Source organism: Aedes aegypti, chromosome 2 (assembly GCF_002204515.2).
Source record: "Aedes aegypti strain LVP_AGWG chromosome 2, AaegL5.0 Primary Assembly, whole genome shotgun sequence".
Lineage (NCBI taxonomy): Eukaryota > Metazoa > Arthropoda > Insecta > Diptera > Culicidae > Aedes > Aedes aegypti.
In genome coordinates this window covers 427,475,514-427,496,718 of record NC_035108.1, presented here as the reverse complement: position 1 = coordinate 427,496,718, position 21,205 = coordinate 427,475,514, and the positions used below count along the sequence as shown (strand labels likewise).

At 38.5% G+C, this 21,205-nt stretch overlaps 2 protein-coding genes across 13 annotated transcripts in view; one reads left to right on the top strand and one right to left on the bottom strand.

Annotated features, from left to right (window-relative positions):
* Positions 1-21,205, bottom strand: part of LOC5578840 (voltage-dependent L-type calcium channel subunit beta-1) — a 483,469-nt gene that overhangs the window by 111,242 nt on the left and 351,022 nt on the right. The gene's annotated exons all lie outside the window — the stretch shown is intronic.
* LOC5575071 (serine protease snake) lies at positions 10,137-16,065 on the top strand. 2 transcript variants are annotated; one of them, XM_001661744.2, is made up of 5 exons: positions 10,137-10,271; positions 14,839-14,859; positions 14,922-15,079; positions 15,188-15,455; positions 15,514-16,065. In XM_001661744.2, the coding sequence occupies exons 1-5, from the start codon at positions 10,208-10,210 to the stop codon at positions 15,840-15,842; spliced, it is 840 nt and encodes a 279-aa protein (XP_001661794.2). In that variant the 5' UTR covers positions 10,137-10,207; the 3' UTR covers positions 15,843-16,065. The 2 variants fall into 2 exon arrangements, with proteins under 2 accessions (XP_001661794.2, XP_021703323.1); XM_021847631.1 differs by having other exon boundaries at positions 14,922-15,455.

Below are 21,205 nucleotides of genomic sequence, written 5' to 3'. Positions count from 1 at the left end.
TTCGTGGAAACAGGTCTTCAAATCTAAAAACGTTACCAATGATTTTTCAGCGATACCCATACGTACGAATTGCATTTTATTCCATCACATTTTGAGTAAAACAACTGCTCTAAGTTATCCAAGTATTACTTAGAGTGTTGATCATCAGATTTACAATTTTAACGAGTGGTTCAGGTTTCACACTGATATCCCAGAATCCAACTGCAATACCAGGATCCATACTGGAATCCTAGGACCTATTCTGAAATCCGAGGATCCACACTGGAATTCCAAAACAAACGTTGCAATCTTAGGATTCATGTTGAAATACCAGGATACATACTGTAAGACCAGGATCCACGCTGTATCCAACCATCCACACCAGAATATCAGGATCCACAATGGAATCCAAGCATCTACACTGGAATCCTAGAATACACATTGGAATTCCAGGGTCCACATTGAAATCCAACGATCTACGCTACAATCCAGGCTGGAATCGCAGGACCCATACTGTAGTCCCAATATTCACATTTAGGGGCTTTTTTGTAAATCGAGCAGATTTATGTGACTCGCCTGTAGTCACTGTAGATCAAAGTAAGCATGCATATTTCAGATGTCACTCGTCGACTGCCATAGTAATCCTGTCACGTAAACTGACAACTGTCGATAAATTCGAGTGACAGAGCCATGTAGAATAAGAGGATCCACAATCGAATACCAGATTCCACACTGGAGTTCTGGGAGCCACACTGGTATCCCAAATTTGAGTATGAAATCTTACGATCTTCACTAAAATCCCAGTATCTGGTGGAATTCTACGATCCGTAGAATAATCCCAGGATCCAGTCTTAAATACCAAAAATCTCGCTGGAGTTCTTAGATCCGTACTAGAATTCTAACCGCTAACGGAGCCTGTGGGGTACCAGGGCGCCCTCCACAGTATTGAGCCCTTCCTGTGCTACCCGGAGCAATGGTGCAGGTGACCTTGTGTTTCTCCGAGATAATCGGCTGCCCTTCTTCAGTCTCTATCCTGAGGCTTAATAAGGGTGGGATTATGAATATGTTCACATATAATTTAAATTATCACCTATATGGATTCGCATTATGCGTTCTACACAGTGTATTTTGTGCTCTTTTTCTGACTATAAATAGATACCGATCTGTTTTTTTCGTTGCTGGTTTTTTTCGTGCTGAGATTGCAAAAAGCTTAATCCTGCCTAGTTTTGATAGTGGTTACGGTTAACTCAGATCAATCAACAGCAACGATCAATCTTTGCAGACTCATGCAAAATGGTGCAGCCCAAGTGGCGCTAGTCCAAGAACCTTATTTCCGTAGAGGAAACTTCTATCTAGGTAACCTTGTGGACCCAGTTTTTGCCACTTTCAGCAAACTTGAAATGGCAAACTCGTGCTACATGCCTCGTGCATGCGTGCTCGTTAATAAAGCAATCGTTGCTACACCCATTTCTGAGTTAACTACCAGAGATGTATGTGCTGTCATCGATGTTTCTGTTGGTGACCTCAGCAGGAAATACGTCTATTGTTCGGTATATTTACCACATGATGAACCATCCCTAACGGATGACTTCAAACGAGTTGTCGTACACTGCGTAACAAATAGCCTTCCGCTGATTGTGGGCAGTGATGACAATGCTCATCACATCATCTGGGGCAGCTCAGATATCAATTTGAGAGGCTCCAGTCTGATGGAATACTTAAGTAGTACAGACCATGGATTACTTAACATAGGCAATCGCCCAACCTTCATGGTTTCTAATAGAGAAGAAGTGTTGGACATAACGCTCTGCTCGAATAGAATCAGTCATGTATCAGATGAGGAATCATTATCCGATCATCGCTACATCTTCTTTGAACATTCAAATGTAACTGCGCAGACTTTGCGTTTTAGGAATCCCCGCTCAACAAACTGGGAACTCTATAATGAATTAATTGCGACCAAATTTCATGGATATTCTCCGTCCAATGAAAATCCAAGTGATCTGGATGATGCCGTTGATACTACAACATCCTACGTTATGGAAGCTTTTGAAGAAGCATGTCCTCTGCGGTCTGTAAAGACTACAAGAGGGACCCCATGGTGGAATTCCGATCTGACTAGACTCAGGAAACAATGTAGAAGGAGTTGGAACAGACACCGTTCAGCTGGATCAGAGTCGTTCAAGTCGGCTCGCAAGGCTTACAAGAAGGCTTTTCATTCTGCTGAACGATCCGGCTGGAAAAACCTTTGAACAAATGTTTTCAGTTTGAGTAAAGTCAGTCGGCTGAACAAAATCCTTGCAAAATCTAAGGATTTCTAAGTGAACGAAATTCGCTTACCTAATGGTGACTTTACTTCTTCCGATGAAGAAGTTTTAGAATGTTTATTCAATACACACATGCCCGGATGTGTGGACATAGTATCTACGGATGAACCAAATTTCTTTTCATGTAGTTTCGAATTTCTGGCCTCGGCTCGCAGTATCGTAACTACTGAATCGATTCAATGGGCACTTAATAGTTTTACTCCTTTCAAATCTCCAGGAGCGGATGGGATTTATCCTGTTCTGCTCCAAAAGGGCTTTGAGTTTATCAAACATGTTTTGAAAAAGCTACTTGTAAGCAGTTTTGCTACCGGGTATATTCCCAGATCCTGGCGTGATATTACTGTAAAGTTTATCCCAAAAGGAGGACGTGCGTCGTATGAGGAAGCAAAGAGTTTTAGACCAATCAGTCAAAGAGTCTTCTGAAATGTCTGGAACGCATTATCGATCATCACATCCGTGATGTTTATTTGGCAAACATGCCTCTTCATGTCAATCAACATGCTTACCAATCTGGAAAGTCCACAGTGACTCTTTTACACATAGTCGTATACAATATCGAGAAAGCATTCGCTCAGAAGCAATCCTGCTTGGGTGTTTTCTTGGATATTGAGGGTGCCTTTGATAACGTGTCTTTCAATGACATATTGGAAGCCGCACGAAACCATGGGTTTAGGGGTATAGGTATGGTTACCAATTGGATTCATCAAATGCTCAAAAACCGACATCTCTTCTCGACATTGCGTCAAGCAGCGATTCGAAAATTGAGTGTGTGCGGATGCCCCCAAGGGGGAGTCTTGTCACCACTTTTGTGGAATCTCGTAGCAGATACGCTATTGAAGCAACTCAATAATTGCGGTTTTCCAACTTATGGATTTGCCGACGACTATCTAGCTCTGATAGTTGGTATGTGCATAAGCACCCCATTCGACCTGATGCAAAGTGCTCTTCAGGTAGTCGAGAGTTGGTGTCGCAAATATGGCTTTTTGGTTAATCCGAATAAAACATCTATTGTTCTTTTTACGGAAAGACGAAACCGCGATGGAATTCGACCTTTACGTCTTTTTGGCACTGAGATTAATGTGACTGATCATGTAAAGTATGTCGGAGTCATTCTAGATTTCAAACTTTCATGGACACCTCACATTGATTTCAGAGTCAAAAAAGCTTGCATGGCCTTCGGTCAATGCCGGCGAACCTTTGGTAAAACTTGGGGCCTCAAACCCAAATATATCAAATGGATTTACACAACAGTTGTTCGACCAATATTGGCATATGGATGTCTTCTGTGGTGGCAAAAGGGCGAAGTGAGAACAATCCAATCAAAATTGGGCCATCTCCAAAGGATGTGCTTGATGGCGATGTCTGGTGCGTTCTCTACAACTCCCACAGCAGCGCTCGAGGCCCTTTTCGATGTTGCGCCACTACACATATATCTTAAACAAGAAGCACTTTCTTGCTCTTACCGTTTATAGGTACTGGATCTATTGGAGAAAAATCCAGTGAATCAGATCTACGAAACACATACTTGTTTCCACTTTTGGTGAATTGGGACAAAATTGTCCTTGCTCCAAATGCTCTCACAATTGCTTGTCACTTTCCTTACAGGACATTTACCACACAATTCCCTTCACGGGAAGAGTGGACGTCTGGCTATTTGGAAAGAAGTATATCTAACAATATATGTTTGAGGTTATGGCTTTCAGTCTTAAATAAAACTCAAAAACGGATTTTTGCTTACATCCGACGTTTCGGACACATGTATTGTGCCTTTTTCAAGGATTAGCTGTGTTCCGTTTTATCGTTTGCCCACAGCATAGGCAACATTTGTCCAACAGCATAAAACGAATTCCCCGTTCGGGTACTATACGGGAGTAGAAATCCGAAAACGATCCGGGTCGCAGAACTGAAAACGCAGTTGCCTGTTTTGGCGCCACTTTTACTCTCAAGAGTGAATTGATTGAAGCGATGATTGAAGAGTGAATCATCATTGCTGCTCAAGGATGACGGATCAATTGGTGAGCTTGTTTCATGCTACTATATCTTATCTATAAAATATGCATGACTGCACCTTTAATCGTTACAACGGTGAGACGTAAATATGATTTTTCAACAAACTATGAAAGGTTCGTCACTGTGAGTGTCGACATAAACTCTGTTCATAAATTATTTATATCCAATTTTTTTTTCAAAACACCTTTTTCCTTTTACCTTTATTTTTGTAATTAAATAAAAAACTTTGAATGGTTCGACACTACGAGTGTAGACTTGTGAAAGGTTTATTCAACAAACTTTGAAAGGTTCGTCACGTCAAGTGTCGGCATAATTTTTCTCTACATAGATATTGTTCATATCAAATGAAAATATTATATTTACATATAAGCATGTTTATATCTCACCAATTATTATTTATCATGGTCTAATCGCATATCAAAGTGAATCCTTTGACCCAACGATCCTCCCCATTAACAAACATCCCTCCCAGTAACCTTTGTGGAGATGCAGAGGCAAACACGGTCTTCAAATAGCAAAGGTTACACACTAACATTCCTTCCCCCAATCCCACCTGACTGCAATGACCATGTATTGACGGCACTGAATTATGCAAACTGAGAAAGATTATGGCCAATCCCAGCCGAACTTCTAGTTGATTCTTTGTGCATTTTCACTGACTTCGGTCAATCACGGAATAGCAACCATTGATATGTGTAGTCAGTCTAAGCTAAGCTAAGCATATTGACACAGCTTTCTGGAAAGATACTGTCAAAATAACAGTGCCCCATGTCCTGAAAAGCTAAACATTACATATAATTTTCAATTGGATTAGAAGGACAAATTGATGTGAAGATTTGCGAAAAAGTTACACGTCTTCTCAGTGAGAATCGAACTCACGACTCCCCGATCTCTACTTGGAGCGCGTTACCACTACGCCATGAAAGGACTCATGAACGCAGAAGTTAACCTGAATTCGATTTCAGCTCAATAATCACGTGGTCCTTTTTCGCAAAGTGCACCTCTTTCGGAAGAATTAGCTGCCCATCCAAACACAACGCTTTCTATATATATCCAATGCCTAGCCCGAGAGCGCATTGTTTTTTAGGTATAAGGAATAGCACACTACACTAGCCAGCAACTGCGCAGGCTGAGGTTTCTATTGTGTGGGCTTCCAATGAATCGCGACGTTCTCAAACGACCGGTTAAGGAACATGAGTCCGTTGCTCGATAAATACTTGTTTTTAATTATGAATCGTGGTTTTATGGCTAACCAGCCGAGTGGAAGTTAAACAACTACCGAAAAGCTACCTAGTAGTGCGTAATTGCTCATTTGTTGCAAAATACTTGAGAGAAAAAAATTTAAACTAAAATATGAACGAGAATCGAACTTCCGACCTCAAGATCACCAATTTTCTCCTCTACTCACTACTCCAGCTCTTCGAACAGTTGCTTCGCGAATGCACTATAAAAGCGATAACATGGCCCATTAAGTTTGTTACTTATAACTTTACTGCAGCCTTTGGAATGCATTCATTATTCATTGATTATCTAAATTTTTCGCAAAAACTTCCGCGCAACACATGAGAAACACCATTTAAACGAACAAACGGTTGCTAGACCATGTTTCGTTGTTAGATGATACGTAAGGTGCAACTCAACGATATTGCTACTGGATTGAAACAAAAAAACTTCCATCTGTCATACATGCAGTTAAGTGCAACTTTCTTGCAACTGGGATGAATCTTCTTGAGTTGTGAGTATGGGAACGAAAATTGAATGCAAGTTGCGGATGCTTTAAATGAAAGTAATTTGAAACATAACATTAAAATCGGCATTTTGGAGTTTCAAGAGTTTGTTTGGAAAGTTGCTTAAAACATCTTGATAAACTTGACTTTATTGCTATTTGCAAAGGACATTTGCAGCAAATCTTGTCGTTTCAAAAATGTTGAACGTCAAACAAGGAGTGACATGCATGTTCATTGGAACGGAAATGAAACTTAATGAGCCTTCATATTGATATGCAACCGAACTAGAACCAGGTAAGTTACATATGCTTTTATTGATACGTGATTAAAGCCATTTTTGAAAACCATCTCGGTTACTCCTGCTCCAAAATACTAGACGCTCGATGGCACCCCTTGGGAGATTCTCTTTCTTATATTAATGAGCTAATAAACATTGAGATTTTGCAAAAATTGGGTTGTGTTTATGCGTAAAATTTTCAACTTTTGGAAGCAATGATTTTCATGATAATGAATGGCACGATCAAAGAATCATGTCTCACATGAGTTCTGAAAATGATATAAGCCAGAGAAATGCTAAAAATGACATAGCCGAAATCGATTCCGTTGCCAAAACTTTTGAAAATCTATTCAGTTTAGCATAATTCACAAATTGCTATAAAGAATGCAGAAATCTCTAATGAAACTGTCTAAATTTAGGCGTATTCCACAATTAAAGGTGTTTTTAATTTTGAAATAACTCAACAAGTGAATGACTTGAAAGAGTTTTGCTTTCATATTCGGCTTCAGGGACCATGATTTTGATAAGTATTGATATTTTCTATATTATCGAACGTTACTTCCATGGGTGATCAACTTATTCAACACATCACCTAGAGCATTTCAGAACTTTCAGAAAACAAAATATAGTATATAGACACGAGCAACGGGTGTCAATACTTGTTATAAAAATAAAAAACTTGCAACATATGCATTTTTATATGAAATATTTAAAAAATATAAAAAAAAGAGCAATGTTACCCCAGATTACGTTACCTAAAACCAATAACATCTTGACATACTTAATTGTTACTGTCAAACTAATGATGCACAAAACTTAGCAATAGTTCTTCTTTTTTCTAATGGCTGCCTCAAATCATTAATTGATTTAGAGTAGCGCTATTACTTTCGTACCTCAACAATTCTGATGAACTTAAGCAGTTCCGGCTAACGTGACCAACGATCACCCGATTCCGAGAGATTGATTTATAACCCTGCACCCATTTTTCCGGAAGCCTAATGCCAAAAAGATTTTTCTTAACCCTCAAAACCACGAACAATTGTATGCATAAAACCGGCGACAAAACGTGTCCTTGCCTGAGAAGACTCGGTGTCGTCACACGTTCCCATTATTCCAGCAGCATTCAGCAGCCTGCCTCTATCGGCACACCATATCCAACCAACTGATGATGCGACAAATCTGCGATGATGACATCAGCTACTGCAGTGCCCAAAATGGTCAACCAGAAGCAGGAAATCTGGGCTGAATACAAACTGTTAGTACTTACGAGGATTGTGTATACGTTCGCGAACGGTTCAGAGTCGGCACGATTTGCGATAATGTGTTTGAATCATGCATGTTATTTATGAAGATGGGATTTGTTCTGGTTACATTCATATTCTTTGAGATTTACTATTTTTTTATCGCAGGAAGTGGCCAAGCCAGAGATACTTACATTACTGAGTGAAGCTCTGGCTCAAAGTAATAAACGGGTCAGTATAAAAACAAAAAATCAAAATCTTTCATTTGTTTTCTAGAAATTTATCCCTTTATCATAGGAAAGCACGGTGGTGCTTCGATGGAACCAATACCAAAAAAAAAGTATTTAGCGCACAGGTCTGATATACAGGCAACACTTCCGTTCTCGATTGTCCGTATCTTGTTATCAGATTAGAGAACTATAGTAAAAGTTGATTTTTACAATTTCTAATCGTAATAGGCTGTTTTTCATCACGCCAATCTGTCATGAAACGGCCTACTTTCCTGCACTGAAGTATGCAGTGCGGGAATAGTCTTTACGCAACTGAAACCAGTGCTGTAATAATTCATTACGCAAGGCTTTCTCATTACACAACTGTTTTGAGTTTCGTAATGAATCATCACACAACAATTTTTCAAAAATTCTAAAATAATGGTGAATGCATTCTGATATAATTTCTGATACCCTCAAGTGGTCTTTTACGAAATTGCAAAAAATGATGTACGTTACTAATGAGCAATGGCAGAACTCGATTTTTACAGCACTCGTCGTAATTATCCTACTCGGCCAGCCTCATAGGATAAATTTACGACTCGTGCTGTAAAAATAATCATTCTGCAACTTGTTCCGTAAACTACTATTTCATTGCTATCTCGATGATCCCTAGAATCGCAGTTGCACTGGTTAAGTGTTCTTTAAATCGATATCTCTCTAACTCGATGGACCCTTCAATATCAAGTTAGGGACAGTTGACTTTATACGATTTTTATTGAGTACTAGGGATCCCGGCAAACTTTGTCTTGCCATCAAGTTGGTTGTTGTTAAACGTCATGTAATCCTCCATACAGAATGACACATTGGTCTCCTCCCGTTTTCCCGATTATTTCGCAGGCTTCATAAAACTTTTTCATTGCATTATCACGTCGCATCCCTTGCCGAGCGCAACTGTGAAAAACTTTCGTCAAACCGTTCTCAAGCTATTTCGTGACATAAAAACACCACTCAATTTTTATTTATACAGATAGATAGATTGCGTTTTTTTTTTCTATGTGAATAGTCGAATTTTTGATGTTCAATTTCTGACGTATTATTCTGCAAATTTTCGAATGCATTTCTAAATGAAACTCACTTGTAAGAATTCTGTACCGAATTGAAAAAAAAAACACCAGTATTATGTAGTTTTAACAAATCTGGAAGAAGTTAATTCTCTACTAATTCTGCCGACATATCTGCCAGAACTACTATCCTGAACATCTGGATTCTCCAGAACATTACTGGAAATCCTCTGGAAATTCCGAATAGCATCCCGTCATACAGATGACCTACAAAGTTTAATATATCGTTGATAACGCATTTGCTGCAAACGATGTGATACATTTGAAAGCTGATTTCTGTTAACGCAGTGCGGAAGCAAGCGATATACCTATACCAAGTGGAAGCAATGCATCTTCACATTAATTTAATCTCCTTTAAATTAAGATGATACCGGCCACTTATTGAATAATATAATAACACGGAAATAATCATTACAATTTAAGCTTATCTCCCTGTACCTCATACGTATTTTAATTCTATCAAGTGTACCAACACCAATTGCAAGAATAGTACTTTCTTTACAATTCATTGGTGAGAGTTTGTACTAAAAAATATAAATACAGATGGTTTGTGGTTTGGAAGTAAACATAATCGATTGGTCACTAGCTGGTAGTGACCTATTGATTGAATTTTCAGTTCAAACGGGTGTTCAGTTCACCAGATTCGTGTTCTTGAAAATTTGCAGTTTGGCTTCGATTCATCTTCACCTTAAAATTAACATATTATCTTGGAAAGTTACATTATTTTTTTCTTTCATTGAAAAAACATTGTATTTGTACTTTCATTTCAACCAAAATACTAATTTTATTGAAAATTTGAGAAATCCCGGGATTTCCCGGGATAAGCTTATATATTTGTCCTGAATCCCGGGACGAGCAAAATGGCCGGAAAATGGACACTCTGAAGTTGATCAACTACATAGATGACGAAATAGCCCCCATTTCAAAAAGTTTTTCTCTCTAAAAATTTAACCAATTTATCAGAGTTCTCACCTATGCTATGCATTTTCACAGTACCTAGAAAATTCGATTATGAAACGATGACAACAAAAAGCTCTACCCACTGAACTGACACTTCAAAGTCAAGTTCGAATGCAAATTATGAAACTTCATGCTCTTGCAAAACTGGGTTTAACCAAGTTGATAATCGCAATCAACTGAACATCGCACTAATCCTAATCTGTTCGCCTCCAGCGTACGGTACCAGCGACATTGTTTATAAGCTAATCGTCGGTTCACACTCATTGATTCATCATCATCTTTCAGTTGGTAATTGGCAGTGCCACGATTAGGAGCTGGAACGTTTGTTTCCGATTAACATTAACGCGAACATTATGGTCGCGAGAATGTTGTGGCTTAGTTGTTTTGTAGGGTTGATCGCCTGCTCGCTAGTTCAAGGTGAGAATTTATTTATATTACTAGTTGTCCCGGAAAACGTTGTATTAGTAGTTGAAAAACCGAATTAAGTACTATACCATTTAAATCCACTAGAGTTTGTATCCTTTGACAGACACGCGTATTTCGACCTCAACTGTAAGGCCGTCTTAAATGTCCTGTTCTATACTCGACTTGCTATTCCTTAGTTGAATCTAGTACACGACACTGAAGACAGCCTTGCAGTTGAGTCGAAATATGCGTATCTGTCAAAGGATACAAACTCTAGTGGAATTAAATGGTATAGTACTAAATTCGGGTTTTCATCTACTTATAGGTATTCCACTAAACAGCTCGGTGATTTATTATAAACGTTGTATTGCCAAGCAGTAGGCTGTAAAGTAAGTCATGCGAAAATCTCTTGGAAAATGCCATTGTAGTGTTTCCCGTTTTTCCCAATTTCCTGGTTGATGTTTATAAATGATATAACGCACAATCACGTGGCATCCCCAGTTTAATCCAACAGTCAAAGAATCAGGCAAATCCATTGACGCATTCTCAAATTATTTCGTGACATACAAACAACATTCCAATTTTATTTACAAAGAAGAAGATTATACTAGAAAAGTACCTCCAGTAAAATTCAGGCATCCACTGGACGGGTTCTCAATAATCTAGAAAGCGCTTTTTAGCCGTGTGGTTAGCGGCATTATTTGTTTAAGCGTATTTTGGATGCCAAGAAGCGTGGATTCGATTCCCGCTCCAATCGGTGGAAACTTTACATCAAACGAAAAAATCATCATTGAGCTACTGGGTGTTCCGTGTTGTTCGTTACCTATTGTCAGTTATCGTTCAGTCTGTGCAACCTTTGTCAGAAAACGGTGCAAATTGTATTTTTTTTTTTTACAATTTCTCATCGTAATAGGCTGTTTTTCATTGCGTCAACCTGTCATGAAAGGCCTACTTTCCTGCACTAAATTATGGAGCATCGTAATACTCGTTACGCATCCGAAATCAGTTGCGCTACGCTATTGGGGATTTTTTTTTATTATCGTACAAATTGGGCCGAAGGGTCTCAGATTTTCATGAAACTTTTTCCACAGGCAGAGCTCATGGATATATGAATAAAAAAAAATTGAGAAAAATTCAGGGTCGCCTATTTTTCCGGACTTTTTGTTTTCCCTTGACACTACTTACTTTGAAAAATCATAACTCAAGAACGAAGCATCGTAGAAATAAAGTTTTTATATGAAAATTTAAGCAAATTTTCTCAAAAATCTAAAAAAATATGAACTGGAAAAAGTTTTCCACAAAATTTTCCACCGTTGGGAAAATTCATAAAGAAAAGCCGGAAAAACTATGCCCGAACTCGTGGAAAATTTTCAAAAAAATATTTCCGAGAAGGTAATTTTATAAGCTTTAATCACTGAAATTTGTGAAATGCACTTTTTTTTCGTTTTTGAGTTATGGCCAATTTTGTGAAAAATGTCCAGATGTGCCATATAAGACTTTTCTTTGAAAAATCATAACTCAAGAACGAAACATTGTAGAAACAAAGTTTTTATATGAAAATTTAAGCAAATTTTCTCAAAAATAAAAAAAAAATATAAACTGGAAAAAGTTTTCCACAAAATTTTGCACCGTTGGGAAAATTCGTAAAGAAAAGCCGGAAAAACTATGCCCGAACTCGTGGAAAATTTTCAAAAACATTTTTTCGAGAAGGTAATTTTATAAGCTTTAATCACTGAAATTTTTGGAATGCACTTTTTTTTCGTTTTTAAGTTATAACCAATTTTGTGAAAAATGTCCATATGTGCCATATAAGACTTTTCTTTGAAAAATCATAACTCAAGAACGAAACATTGTAGAAACAAAGTTTTTATATGAAAATTTAAGCAAATTTTCTCAGAAATCAAAAAAAAAATATGAACTGGAAAAAGTTTTCCACAAAATTTTCCACCGTTGGGGAAATTCATTACGAATGAAAATGAACCATCACTGAGTCGACGCGCATGTTATGATTCATGCTGGCGAACCGGTTCCGCTTTCCGTTGCCGTTCCGCTGTCATTGCGTTTGGGCCTTAACTACAAGCATTAAGGTATTACCTATTTTAACTCTAATTCAACAAGTGCAATGCATCATTGCTTTTATTCTGCAATATGCAGAAGATCAAGCCGTTTTTGAAAATAAGAAATAGAGATTGTCCTGACAATGTCTAGCAATCATTGATTTTGATAACGTCCAAATATCGACCATTCTAAATATTCATGCGAATTTTAATTATTTTGGAGGATTTTTTTTAATTTCATTGATAAATTAAGAAGATACAGCATACACAAAGTGTCCACCTTATAAAATGAACAGTCCTCTAAAACGAACGACGAAAAAAAAAAACAAACGAAAAACAAGTGAGAAAATAAAGCAAGAAGAGCGCAGGAACAAAATTTGAGCTAGAAACGACAACACACATGCAGTTTCCTGACAACTTACAAGTGGAACGCGTATATTGAACATGCCTCCCGCACTACACCCGGAAAACGCGAAAAAATCCTAGCAAATAACTTCACTTCGTCATGCATGTCGGAACGCATAAAGCTACCAGATTCTAAAATGCAAGTTTCAATTAATTGGAACAAACTCACCGGATTGATTTATTGTAATCGTCTGTTATTTGAATTACAAACACAAAGTCACAAAAAAATCAAACGACAGCAACTCCTGCTTAGTTGTAACCGTGGACTTTAAAATACTTGGCGAAAAAAAAAACAAAAATAATTTCATTGACATTGTTCATGGACATTGTCGCAATTTATATCTGAAACAAAGTAGTCTACTGAATCAGGAAAAGCATTTCGTTCAGTTTATAATTACCGTTTTGACTCATATTCCGAACACTTAAGGCTTACAGTGACTTCAAATGCATCTGATAGCAATTAATTAGCTAATATTTGTGAAAATTTTTTATTTCAACGCAAAGTCTTACTGTTAGCTATTGGGTGTGCCGATAAAAATGTTGATTTGAATTTGATTACTATTGTTTTAACGTAAAAGTATGGAACAACATTTTGATTCAAATACCGAACACTGTATCCATTCTATCTCATATTCCGAACACCTTGATTCAAATTCCGAACAGCACAAATGAATCGTATTCGAATGAATAATTTTGCAAATAAATTTATCTGAGCTTGTTCTACTGGTCTTAAACTAGTGTATCATCTTCTTCTTCTTCTTCTTTCTGGCGTTACATCCTCACTGGGACAGAGCCTGCTTCTCAGCTTAGTGTTCTTATGAGCACTTCCACAGTTATTAACTGAGAGCTTACTATGCCAATGACCATTTTTGCATGTGTATATCGTGTGGCAGGTACGATGATACTTTATGCCCTGGGAAGTCGAGAAAATTTCCAACCCGAAAAGATCCTCGACCGGTGGGATTCGAACCCACGACCCTCAGCTTGGTCTTGCTGAATAGCTGCGCGTTTACCGCAACGGCTATCTGGGCCCCTTTGTATCATCATTACTCCCGAATTATAAAATAGATTGGAAGACGTTAAAATTGAATTGCAAATGACTGCCATTTACTGGTAATTTGTTGACATATTTCAGCGAAACAATTCAACCAAATCGCCATACAAAAGCCGAGTGTTCGGAATATGAGTCTGTTCGGAATTTGAGACAAAACGGTACTTATTTTAAAACATTAAAAATTAAAGAGAACCCAAAAAGTACATTTGAGTCTTGATTTGAGTACATTTGACACGTGTTTCGTCGTGTACATGTAAACTTCCAAACCTTATAACGGCAAAATTCCTTAGACTGGAATTGTCTAGAACTTGACAATTAATAGTGCAATTCATTAGAGTATTGTACCTTTCATTCCGCCTGAATGGCTTATCTTTTGACAGATATGCGTATACCACTTGTAATCTTCCTCAGTGTCATTTAAGATGAAGATGAATCGAAGCCAAATTACACATTTTCAAGAGCATAAATCTGAAGAACCACACAACCGATAACGCTGAAAATTTGATCGATATCTGGTTCTTCAGATTTGTGACCAGACGGATATCTGGTTCTTCAGATTTGTGATCTTGAAAATTGGAGGTGACACTGTGTAAGACTGCAAGTGGTAGTTGAAATACGCATTTCTGTCAAAAGATAAGCAATAAGGGCAGAACTAAATAAACAACCCTCAAATCTACTGTTTTGATTTTATTTTATGAGATTCAGCCCAAAGAGTTCCAAAGGATTTAAAATTATTATATTGAAAATATGACCAACACAAATCCCACCACGTAATTTTGTTGGAATTGTAAGATCGATGTACGCGAGTCGGAAATTTTCAGAAATTTGCTTTAAAGAACAGGCGGTCCACGCAACAATTTATTTTGCGAGTATGCTTCGCGAGTCCAAAAAATTGCAAACCTCTGGTCTAAGAAGTTTTCCCTGAGAAGTTTTCCCAAACATTTGGGAGATTCATCTGTGCAAACTCAAAATTAACTATCTTAAATCCTTATGAATCACTACTTTTTTAGCAATAGCAATAATGTTCCTAGATTAATCGACCCTGTTTTCAACATATTTCCAGGCAAAAGAATTTCGCAGCTCAGTAAGTTACTATCCAATTCTCAGTCTCAACTCGCTTCACAAAGTTTTATCAAATTCCAACAGAATGTGAAGAGTACGTGAACCAAACTATGACATCCGTCAGTGTCATATCGCTGATACTGGATCCAACCCCTATCGAGTTCACATCCTACAATTGTTCGAAAACCATCGATCTCATAGTGGGTGGAGAGGACGCCAAGAGCGGAGAATTCCCCCACCAAGTACTGCTCGGATGGAAAACCAATCACACGGGTGTCTATCGATTCGATTGCGGAGGAACGGTGATCAGTGACCGATACGTCCTGACGGCGGCTCATTGTGCGTCCAAGGGAAACAATATGAATCCTGCACCAGAAATTGTAAGGTTCGCTGAACTGGATCTGACGATCGATGAGGACGAGTTTGACATAGAGATTGAAAAAATTACGAGGCATCCGGCGCATCGGTTCCGTTCCTCGTATCACGATATTGCTCTGGTCCGTTTGAAGGAACACTTGCGATTTTCGGCCGTAGTTCGACCTGCCTGTTTGTGGGTTGATGTGGACACGAGTCCTTCACCGGTCATTGCTACGGGATTCGGTCAGTTGGATGTAGCAGGTATGACAGAGTGGCATCTCCAGAACATAACCTTCTAAGTTAGGAAACTTGCTTACAGACGAGCGTGGTTCAAACACACTCCGGAAGGTACAGCTGGACGTCCAGGATTTGAGCGGCTGCAACAATCAGTTCTTGGGGACGAGAAATTTCCCGAACGGAATGACCGATAACCAGTTGTGCATAGGAAGCTCACGAGGTGGTAAGGATACGTGCCAGGGCGACTCGGGCGGTCCGATTCAGGTTTTGGCTAACCCCAAGTGGTGCATCTACCACGTGCTTGGTGTAACTTCCGCTGGGTCGGCCTGTGGAACCATGGTGCCAGCAGTGTACACCAAAGTGGCTAGTTATATAGATTGGATCGAAGGGATCGTGTGGGGATCCGGATGATCTAATGGGGATTCGTTTGGATTAAGTATAGTCTATATAAGGTTAACAGCTTACTATCAAATGATTCGATTTTATGATAAATGTTTTGATTAAATTCAAGCTAGCTGAAAATCATGCCTTCCTTTTACTATGACTTTGTCCTATTTATCTATGATTACAAATTACAAGTTCAGAATCAATTCAAAGTCAAAGATAATCGAAGCGCCTAAGCGAAGATAATCAACATTGAACCTCTTTTCCTCGTTTATCTGTATTGAAGCATTCCCTACCAGTGAAACGTTTTTATGCTGGCAAATCCACTGGCTGCGAAAGTGGAAAATGACAGCTGACGGAAAATCGTTGTTATGCTTGCATTGCGCATGTTCCACCACACTTTGCCGTGAAAACGTCAAATCTGTGGTATATTTCGGCTGTTGTTACTGTTGCTAATGGCCAGAAGAGAGCCTGACCGTTGTGACAGAACTTTAAAGAGAATTTTGCATGTTTCTCTCCCTTACGAGCAGAATCAAAATAAATCGCTTGCATCCTCCGAATGTTGGATTATGTTGGTGGTGCTTTCGTGCGATTGTATGCGAGGACGTCCTTACAAAACGACAACGGAAAGGAATTCGGTGTGGATGTCTTCAATCGGAGAGGAATTTTTCGAATCGCAATTCGAGGTTGACACGTATCTGTACAAAGTGCCAATCGGGAGTGGGTAGGGTAAGATGGTTCAAAATGTCATCTCAAGTTCATTTGCATTTTACAGAGAAATAACAAAGTTTAACAAGCTGCAAGTAGTTAAAATGCTGGGAACAGTCTACAGCGTGGCTTATTCAAATGTTTGTTGGTTACCTTTGCATTTAGCATTAGCATTAAGCATTTCTTACACATCGTAGGTGGTACAGTCCTAGACCATTTTATGAGGGTTGCCTCCTTTCTGTCCGTTACCAAAGTCAGAAATTTGGGACTAACCTCTTACTCTTAAACAAGATTGACGCATCCTCCAATAGTCGAGAGCTGTCCTGGCCACGTCCTTGCAAAAGCTGAGGAATGGGAAAGGGTGATTGATTGAAAACCTACTTAAGAAAGATGCGGAGAACTCTACGAGCTCTCATAATGTGTTACGGGATGTAGTGGAATGTTGATGGAAAGGGTAGTGCCATAGGATACGTTCGGTAAACGTTCTGGCCGACAAATGGTTAATATTTACGCATTGTGAACATGCGCTGCTGATCAGAACAAATTCACCATATTCCTTTTTAGAAACTGCGATCCGTCGCTCCCATGGCCATGGTCCCCGGGCCCCCACATTCTAGGGGCTTCCGCAAATCTCGACAAAAATATTTATGGTTAAAATTTCAAGAATAATTAGAATCAATGCAACAGTACATACTTTTCGGAAACGCTTTACATGATTAGAAACATTTATTTTTTTTAATTAATCCGAAATAATAAATGAATCTTTTGGAAATAAACTTTTATATGTAAAATAACTAGAACAAAATATTCAAACATTCAAAATGGGATTTTGTTGACTTTACGAGAAATAAGAAGATCAAGAATTATTATTATTATTATCTTTATTGAAGAGACTCTCAGCCGTTGGCTGGTTCGTCTCTAAGAAGATCAAGAAAAATTTAAAAACGATTTGGATAAACAAGTGGAGTGGTATCTTTTTAATTAAATTCTTAACGATATTCTTACATGAATTTTCCAACTACAAAAGCTTTCGTTGTTCGAAGCTTAAGACAACGTTGAAATGTATTTTATATATCTGCAGATTAAGTAATATGACTTATTTATTTAATTATTTATTTTGAAAATTGCTCAATTGATCACATTGCAGACCTAGTAGCGTTTGAGTGCATTGCATATAGGAACTTTAGAGAACTCTAACTTGAAAAAAGGAAAACGAAAAGAGACCGAAAAGCGATCAAACAGGAAACAGAACAACCTAAAATGAACCATTAGAAAAGAGAATCAGGCCAGACATTTCTTTTTTATTTTGTAGTTCTTCATGACGACATTAAGACAGTGTTACTGCTCGTTTCTCTGTATGTATGTATGTTTTCATGATTTTTTCTAGGAATTACGTGAAAATTTAGGTGTTTTCCCAAAGATTCAGAGATAATTCCGAAGATTAAGCTATTATGTCCTGTGGAATTACTCCAAGAAATTTTCTTAGGGATTCTCCAAGAATTTTGTTTCAAATATCTCAAAAAACATAACCTGGATTTTAACAAGGATAACAATATAAATTACCCAGGTATTTTGTTGTTGACATTGACAATGATGGACAATGTCAAAACATTGAATTTAACCTTCAAACGTATAAAATCTACTAAGATGTATTAGATATAAGAACCATTACCTACATTAATTTAAATTTCAAATTGGTTTATGGTCATAAAGGATTTCAAATATTTTTTAACATTATAAAATAGTTTGACTCTGGTAATGAAAACCTTATAAAAACATATTAAGTATCTAATATACGCTGAAACATCCAAATGTTTTTTTTTCTGGAAAAAGGGCCCCCGCAAGATAATGGCCCCCGGGCCCCCACGTTTGAAAATTTGGCCCTGCTTTGTTGCATGGTCAAATATCTGCAGTACCGATTAGGTTCCTCAGATTCAAATCGAATCTATTTTAAAAAGGGCGCCTTCGCTGTGATGTAAATCTCTTTGAAGGATGTAAATAGTCCCGTCACACCACATACGATTTTTCTATCACTATTTGAAGAATCAGAACAAAAACTGTACAGAAATCAATATTTCATTACCTGTGAATAAAATTGGAATAATGTGGCTTGCACTATAAACTTAGGGCATCTTCACCGGTGATCCAAATCACTGGTTTGGTTTAAATTTTCGGACCATGTTAAAAATTGTAGTTTGCACCGGTGTTGCAAATTATGTTTCAAATTTATTTCATACCAGTTTTAGGGTTTATTTTTTTGGAACTAGCAAACTGCCTGGTCTATTATTGGTCTGATTTGGACCAAGATTTGAACTGTTTTAAAACTGATTTGCCACATGTTTGTTTACCAGTTCGTAATTTTCTCTCTGAGACTGCCATCGTCTCTCCTACTCTTTTCAGGTAACTAGATAAGCTAAGTGCTAAGATAAGTGCTGTTTCTCTAAACAATATTTGTTGCTCTTTCGGCAATTCTTTCGGGGATTCCTTCAAAAATTCATACAGAGACACCTGTAGGAATCACCAGGTGATTTCTCCGGGGAATCCTTTAGGAGTTCCTGCAGAAATTCGTCCATGGATTCTACTACGAATTTTTTCACGAACACAACGGAAAATTCCTCAAAGAAGTCCTCCTACAGAAATCTCCAGAAGATTTTCCAGAATTCTTCCATGGCTTCCAACCAGGAATTGATTCTTGGATTTCCTCCAGGAATTTCTGTGGGGATTCCCTCCACGAATTTCTTCCTTTCATTTTAAAATTCCTACAGGCTTTTTATCCAGATTTCATCGAGGATTTTTTCAGAGAATTTATCCGGGGATCTTGTCCACGAATTTCTTGGAGATTTGCACCAGGATTCTCCGGGGATTTCGTCCAGTCATTGCTCCAGGAATTTCCTCCAGGAATTTCTCCGTGGATTGCCTGCAAACCAACCCCCCCCCCTCAGGGCTTCTCTCAAAAAATTCGGGGACTTTTTTTTTCAAAGAATTAATCCGGAGATTTTCTCCAGGAATTTGTACCAGGAGATTTACTTCAAAAATTTTTCTTGGATTTCATCCGAGGATGTCTTCCAGAAAGTCATCCGGGAATTTCCTCCATGAATTCCACCGGGAATTACAAGAACTCATCCGGGGATTCTCTCCACGAATTCCTCCTGGAATTTCCAAAAGCAACTTCTCCAGGGATTTCGCCTTGGAATTCAACCGGGGATTTCTCCCAGGAATTTTGGCGATTTTCCCCAGGAATTAATCCGAGGATTTCTCCAAGGACTTGCTCCGGGGCTTAATCTAGAAATTCCTCCGGAGATTTTTTACAAAAAAAATATCCGAGGATTTCTCCTAAGATCTCGTCCGGGGATTTTCTCCAGTAATTACTCGGGTGATTCCCAATAGCAATTCCTCATGGGATCTCGTCCAGGACTTCCTCTGGGGATTTCGTCTGGCTTTTTTCTCCAGAATTTCCTCCGTGGATTTTTTCAGAGAATTTTTACCGAAATTTCCTCCAGGAATTTCTTTGGAGTTCCTATGAGAATTCGTTCAGAATTTCTCCGGGAATTCTTTTGGAGCTCCATTGATTTTTTTTTGAATTTCTACAGGTGTTCTTCAGATTTCCTTAAATAATTCGTTGTAAACCCTCCGGTGTTCCACTAGGAATTATCCTGGAACTACTTCGAAATATTTCCTACATTTCACCGGACAAATCCTCCAGAGTTCCTCAACAATTTTCTCAAGAGTTACTCTGGGAATTCCTCTACACGTCCTCCGATGAATCCTCCAGCGTTCATCGTGCAACTCCTCCGGCATTCCTCCAGGATTTTTTTTAGTGCTCCCAGAAATTCTTCCGAATTTCCTACGGCAATTGCTCTGGATTTCAACGAGCAATCTCTCGGAACTTCCTCCGAATTTCCGCCGGGAATTCTTCCACAGTTCTTCCAGAAACTCCTCTGAAGTTCTCCCAGGAATTCCTATAGATTCATCTAGTGATTACTGGGAAATTCCTGCGGAGCTCCATCGGAAATCACTTCATTTCTGCAGGAGTTTCTCCAAAGTTGCTCAAGCAATTACTTCGGATTTGGAGTTGCTCTCGGATTTTGTTCAGAGTTCCTCCAGAAATTCATACGGAAATCCCTTCGGAGTTCCTCTGCAAATCCCTTCAGAGCTCCACCGGATATTCTTTATTTTTTAGAATTTTTCCATAATGCTTTCAAGAATTCCTCCAGGAATTTTTCCAGATCACCTCATGCATTCCTCCATCCGGAGTTTTTTCAGCAATTTCTCCGGAGTTCTTCCAGCAATTCGTCCAGAGTTCTTCCAGGAAATTCTCAAGAGTATCACCATAAATTCCTTCAGAATTCCTCCGGGAGTTCGCTCAGAGTTGCTCCGGGCATTCCTCCAAAAAAACATTTCTGAGTTGTTCCAGAATTTACTCAAGATTTCCTCAAGCAAATCCTCTGGATTTCATCCAACAACTTCTCTAGATTTCATCCTGCGATTCCTCGGAAGTTTCTTCCATACATTCTTCCGGATTTCCTCTACAAATTCCTCTGAATTTGATCCAGCAATTCTTCAGTAGTTCCTTTGGAGTTCCACCAAGAATTCCTTCAGATTTCCTCCATAGTTTCTCCAGGAATTTATTCTGAGTTCCTCAAGCAACTAACTTGGAGTTCTGGAGTACAGCAACGCTTCGG

Coding starts and splice junctions, on each gene's coding strand:
- LOC5575071 (XM_021847631.1), top strand. CDS start 10,208: ATGGTCGCGAGAATGTTGTGGCTTAGTTGTTTTGTAGGGTTGATCGCC. Junction 14,860..14,921: donor CAAAAGAATTTCGCAGCTCA/GTAAGTTACTAT, acceptor AAATTCCAACAG/AATGTGAAGAGTACGTGAAC. Junction 15,456..15,513: donor CGGTCAGTTGGATGTAGCAG/GTATGACAGAGT, acceptor ACTTGCTTACAG/ACGAGCGTGGTTCAAACACA.